A 6,006-nucleotide genomic window follows, 5' to 3' on the forward strand; every position below is an offset into this window, starting at 1 on the left:
ATCATCAATGCTTAATTGCATCTAATTATTAATAAGGATTGAATACATATTGCCACATACATGGAGTGAAACAGGCATAAGATGGCATGTAAATATTCTGAAAATCTCAGCTCCAGCTGGTAAATTTCCTAATGGAGAATATTTTACATTCTGTCATCATCAAGCATTTTTTATTATCTAGAGATGTTCACACTTAGTGGACATGCATATCATCAAAAGTTAAACGTGGTTAATTAAAGTTAGTGATTTCTTTTATATGAATTATATATTTTATTCTAAATTATTGGTTTTAATGAGAAGCTATTATAGACAATTCAAATTATTAGTAATATAGGCAAAATCTTGAGGAAACAATTATATTCTCATCGTAATGTGCTCCACAATTCTATAATTACAGGATCCTCCCCACATCCCAGTGACACAGGTGGGCTTTTCCTTCTGCAGGTGGCTCAGGGAGCTCCCAGAAGTGGAGCAGCCTGTGCAGAGTGGAATGGGGGTGAGGAGTGGGGATCTCTGGGGTCGGTGCTCCTGTGACAGCAGCGACATGGAGCAGCACTCCAGGGCTGCAGCCACTCCAGGATTGCTGTGTGCCTTCCCTAGACACCACCAGGGAGTAGAACTTGCCCTGAGCACCTGGGAGCTGGACATCGTGGGACACACATTGATTCCAGCACAGACACCACGAGTCATGATGGAGCAGGAGTGCTTCCAGCCCTGAACACCTGAGCAATTCTCTGTTTTCTGGACAGGTGACAGAGATGGGAAAATGTGGTGTCCTTCCTTTGCATGGAACATTTCCCTGAGCTGTGCCAGGTGTGGTGTTTGCCATACACAACAGCTGGGTCCACACCTCTCCTCCCCAGCTCCCTCTGATGAGGAGCAGATGGCAGCAGCAGGGTGTCACAGCTCAGGACAGACAGACACAGCCAAGCTGGCTGCAGAGAAGGTGGCAGGACAGGACCTTCCAGGAGATCTGAGTCTTGCTTGGACAAGTACTGAAAACAAAGTTCCTGAATTTGCTTGCAGTGGGAGAGGGGACAGAAAGACTGCAGAAAGTCAGAGCTTTGCAAAAATGTCAGGGAGAACTGGCAGGGAGAGCCTTCAGCTTCTTCATCATGGAGCATCTGTGGTTATTTAGGAGAAGGGACCCCTCTGGAAGGTACTCCCTGGAGATGCCTTCACCAAGTGCCTCCAGAGGTGTTCAGCCATTTCACAGTCATTTCTCAGAGGAAATCAGATTAAAATATGGCACCTGCCAGCCCAAGGCAGAAATGCACAGAAACAATTTCATCTCATTGCAGTGGCCAATGCTGACAAGTGAAGGAGAAATGACTGCTCTTATTTTGGATATATCTTCTTTGATGGCATATTTTTCTCTGCACAAAATGAAATCACCTTTTTATACAGAACAATTAAGCGGTCTTGGCCCAGTTTAAAAACAATGAAGACAATTTCCATGCCAATTATAATGTAGAGGGAAAAAAACAAGAAAAACTTGGGATGTTCTAGTTTAGTATCTCCAAATCCAATAGTGGTCAAAGTGATAAAGCAGAAATAAAAGGCTTCCTGAAAATCCATATTTTTTTCCCAGTTTGGAAGAATAGCAGCAGCACAGGAGATGTACACAAAGATAACGAGCACCATCAATACAATGGGCACATCTAATTTTTCTAACTCTTTTCCTATTTTGTCGAAATTCTCGATTACTCTGGACACCGTCTTTTCCCTGGCTAGTTCAGGACATGAACTCCATCTCTCCATGCTTTTATTTCTTGCTGGTTGTGTGTTTTCATTCTCCCTGGCAATTAACATTTCAAAAAGTTCCACGTTGCGATATTTGACTGGTTTCATACCTGACTGACTTCTCAGCACTTCCATAATGGTCAGGGGCTCGTTGATGACTATTTTAGACTGTGCCCTGGATTTCAGTTCATTCCTTTTGCTACATGTGGATCCAGAACAGAGTTTAGAGGCAAGAATTTTTGACTGTAGTTTTCTGAACTCGTTGTAGGACTTGGATAAGACAGTTGCAAGGATGTCTCCCATGTCTGTCAGGACCAAGAACATCAGGGGGATCCCAAATAAAGCATACAACATACAGAGATACTTCCCACTCCGTGTCACAGGGTAGGTATTACCATAACCTTGAACAAGAACAAGAAGGGGAAGAGAAGAGAAGAGAAAGAGAGAGGTGTGATACATAAAATGGTAGCAGAAGATATGCCTTTTCCCTAAATCCAGTTTGGGTATTTATAGTTCCTTCCTCTAACGTATTGGATATGAAACTCAAGTTGTAAACCAGTGCTTTTCCATTATAGTGGGAGAAAACTTTGGTATTATAGTACCTGTATTAAATTTTAACAACCATTTTTCTCTTCATCCTTCAGAAGACATTGAGTATTCCTTCTCTTCCTTCTCTTCCCTGCTCTTTACTGGATGAGCTTCTAGGCCAAGTACTTATCTTGTCAGATTATCAGCTCATATGCTGAGGCATGGTTTCCCTCATTTTCGTCATCCATGCATGTTTTCACTTGTGGCTGCCACAGCCTTTGGTCTGAACCCAGACCAAAAAAAAGCCTCAGTCCCTGCTTTGCTGTGAGGCACTGAAATACCATTTATTCTTGGTCACTCTCTTCCCCACAGGCTAACTGGGAATGCTAATCTTTACTGTTGAAGAACTTGGGGAAGATTATTGTCATTATTGCACAGAGTGATCTTATTTATTTTTTCTTAAATTGTTTTCTGAGCATTAAAAATACCTTGTGCATTTTCCAGGCTTAAATCTTATACTGAGCTTGAATTTAGCTATCCAGAAATCTATCCTAGCTGAGCCACTAGGCAGCCTCCCCAGGCAGTGAAGAGATGCCAGTTCAGACCATCAAACTTCAGACTAGATACCTCAATTTTCCCAGAAAATTCAAGGTAGATAATTTTATTCTATCCCAAGGTGATTTATAAGTTCCTGATACTGCAAATAACAAACCCACTGCAATGGAAATAGCCACCTATTCCACCTATTAGCAGCAAATATTCCAGGCTTTCTGCTGTTCCCAAAACTCAGGTCAAAACTGAGGAAGATGCATTAATACTCAGTGCTATGAAGGCAAAAAATACTAGCAATTTAGAAATAAAACCCAATAACATGTTGGGTCAGAGTGTATGGGGACATTTGTCAAGTCCCATGTTAATGGAGGGGGGTAAATATACCCAGGGAAGACATTTCCCACAATATGCCTTCTCATCAGCTTGCTGAATCAAAGCTTTCTGATAAAACATCTCCTTTCAAAAGTTCTTGGCTGCTGTGTTTGTTCCAGGAAATATTCACAGAGCTGAGGATTTTGGTCTCACCCCCAGTGTGTCTCTGGCCACCCAGACTTCTGTCTGTAACTGCTGAGTTTGAGCAGCCACCTGAGAGATGAGAGTGTGAGGTTTGAGCTGTGACACAGCACACAAGGGCTCTGGGTGAGTACATCAGCTCTCACACTGTTCCTTGTGTAGGATAAGCTTTTTTTAAGATTCAGTTTTTCTTTTACAGTAGGATGCATCCCCATGCTGGGATCTTGAGCACATCCTACTGCAGTGGAGAAATGTCTTTGCAATTTGATACAATCCTGTGGGAATATTTCCCATCCAGCTTTGATTATGACAAATTTGGACAGACAGTGCCTGTACTTGCCAGCATTTGAGAAAGATTAACAAAGGGATAAAAGTAGCTTTGGGAATGAGCATGAGGAGTTGTATTTAGCAATGCAGAAGAAGCCAAAATCAGAGCAGATGTTTCTATTTGATCTAGGTCCTCCTTTGAAATATGAAGTCAGACTGAAAGATTTCAAAGGTGTGACTTAAACACTATCATGTGCTGTTAACCCAGAGAAATGTGAACACGGTGGTTAATTACAGAACCACAGATTAACAAAGCTGAATTAGACACAAGTAACTGAGAAGCAATTGAAAAACAATATATGCATTATGAACTACCTTTTTCAGGAAGAAAACATTACCCAAGAGGACACACAACAGTGGGAAGGAAATGGTTTGACTGAAAAATGGAGATTTCTTTTTAGTTCAATAGCTCTGTGAACATCATAAATGAATACATATTATAGTATACATGTAATGATGCAGTTAATTAGTGTGTACTGTCACTAATTACTAAATTGTGACTTGTTTCTGTGACTCAGCTATGTCTCTGCAGTCTGTGTTTGCAGAACTGCTTGCAGACTCATCAGCAATACTCAGGGGAAAAATTCAATGGGATTTGGACTTTTAGAAGGAGTGGGCTTTGTTTGGTTGGTTGGTTTTTTGTCTGGGGTGGTTTTAATTCTCTGGAATACATGCATTAGAGAAAGCAGCAATGGGGATTTATTCTGAAGGGTGTTACTTTGTACTTACCCACAGTTGTGAATACTGTGCAGCAAAAAAAGAGAGACCCAAAGAAATTCCATCTTTCTTCTGGATTGATAAACCAGGCCGGGTCAGCTGTGTTGAAAAGCTCACGGATGTCTTTGTTAAACTTCTCATTTTCTGTCACGTTATCTGTCCCGTTGTCTGTCACAGTCACAGCAGGAGGCACAGTGAGTGTTTGCAAACCACCACTCAGGGAGCAGCCTGCCTGCTACTCCACTGAAATATACTGCAGCTGAGGATTTGCTCATATTCTCTTAAAAGATAAAAATATTCACCTTCTCACCCTCCCCTTTCAAGTCCCTCACCCCCACCTCTGAAAAAATCAGGTGGGTTCAGTGGCTTTGGTGAATAAAAGTACAGGGAATAAATAAACATAAATATAAAGAAGCAGGACAAGATGATTGAGTAATCAGCTTCCAGCCTGAATGTCCTGTTTCATTTTGGACTTGCCAGGGGATTAGTCTTCTTTTGACCCAAAGACACTAAGAAATGTGGGGTCAGCAGCAGGGAACCTAAATGAACCGCTTGGATGTCACTGCCCAGAGCCCTGCTGTGAATCCTGCAACCCTTCTTCCTCCTCCCCGCAGCTGAGCTTTGCTGGAAAGGACATTATTTATCTTATTTAATAACCTAAAACTAATCACTGTGCCAGCACAGCCACCTGAGTGAAACTCAGGAGGTTTTCTAGCCCTTCTTTTCTCCTCTACCCCCTCCGATCAGCATCACTGGGTCTGGGGTGCAGAGCTGCACCCGTCTCCCTCTGAGCATCCCATCACCAGAGGGCTGGCAGGGAAGCTCAGAGCAGGGAAGAGGCAGCCGGAGAAACTTTCTGAGAGAGAGGATTCAGCCCCCAGCAAACTGAAGGAAATATCACAGGAATCACAGCTGCTTTGTAAGAACCTGGGCAAAAAAGGGAGAACACAGGCATCTCAGGAAAATTCTTTTCAGGCAGGAACACAAGGACTGGGGAAGCTTGCAGTCAAAAATCACAGCTAAGGAAGAAAACAGCAGTCATTAGCTAGGCAGAGGGAAAATCCTGTTTGCAGGGTCAGCTGCTAGTATTGTAAAGAATGTCTTCAAAAGAAAAAAAAACTTATTCAGAAAGCAAGACAATGAATAGCTCCCTGTGCAGTTAAGTCATTTTGAAATTCCAGTACATACCTGATAACCTTCTGGCGAGGTACATCAGCTTGTGCAGAAATGTTCTGTATTCTTCACTTACTGTGGCCTTCCGGGTACCTTCAATGTGGGAAAACATGAGAGCCCCAAGAAAAGCATAGATGACAAGAGACACAATGAAGCAGGCATGAGGAAACACTGCCCAAAATATTTTTTTACATGTCATTTTACCTCGCAGAGGCTGTGATGCTGTTGCCATCCTAAGCTCGTCTTTTTTTTTTTTTTTTTAAATATAAAATTTTGTGGAGAAGACACTGCTTTTAGAAAGAAAGATGTTTTTTTTTTTTTTTTTTAATATAAAATTTTGTGGAGAAGACACCGCTTTTAGAAAGAAAGATGAAGATGTAAAAGCTTTTGCAGCCAAGAAAACCTTCTTCTGTGAAAACAAGGATTGTTCTGCCTCAGGCTTTCAGATCACAT

General features: G+C 41.9%; 1 protein-coding gene across 1 annotated transcript; it reads right to left on the reverse strand.

The window, feature by feature from the left end:
• Positions 1-391: 391 nt before the first annotated feature.
• KCNK18 (potassium two pore domain channel subfamily K member 18) lies at positions 392-5,785 on the reverse strand. Its single transcript, XM_041461135.1, has 5 exons — positions 5,758-5,785; positions 5,569-5,646; positions 4,393-4,548; positions 1,383-2,144; positions 392-633 (listed from the first exon to the last, which is right to left on the reverse strand). The coding sequence occupies exons 1-5, from the start codon at positions 5,783-5,785 to the stop codon at positions 392-394; spliced, it is 1,266 nt and encodes a 421-aa protein (XP_041317069.1).
• Positions 5,786-6,006: the final 221 nt, after the last annotated feature.

The sequence above is a fragment of the Pyrgilauda ruficollis genome, unplaced genomic scaffold, assembly GCF_017590135.1.
Source record: "Pyrgilauda ruficollis isolate IOZ18807 unplaced genomic scaffold, ASM1759013v1 scaffold15, whole genome shotgun sequence".
Classification (NCBI taxonomy): domain Eukaryota; kingdom Metazoa; phylum Chordata; class Aves; order Passeriformes; family Passeridae; genus Pyrgilauda; species Pyrgilauda ruficollis.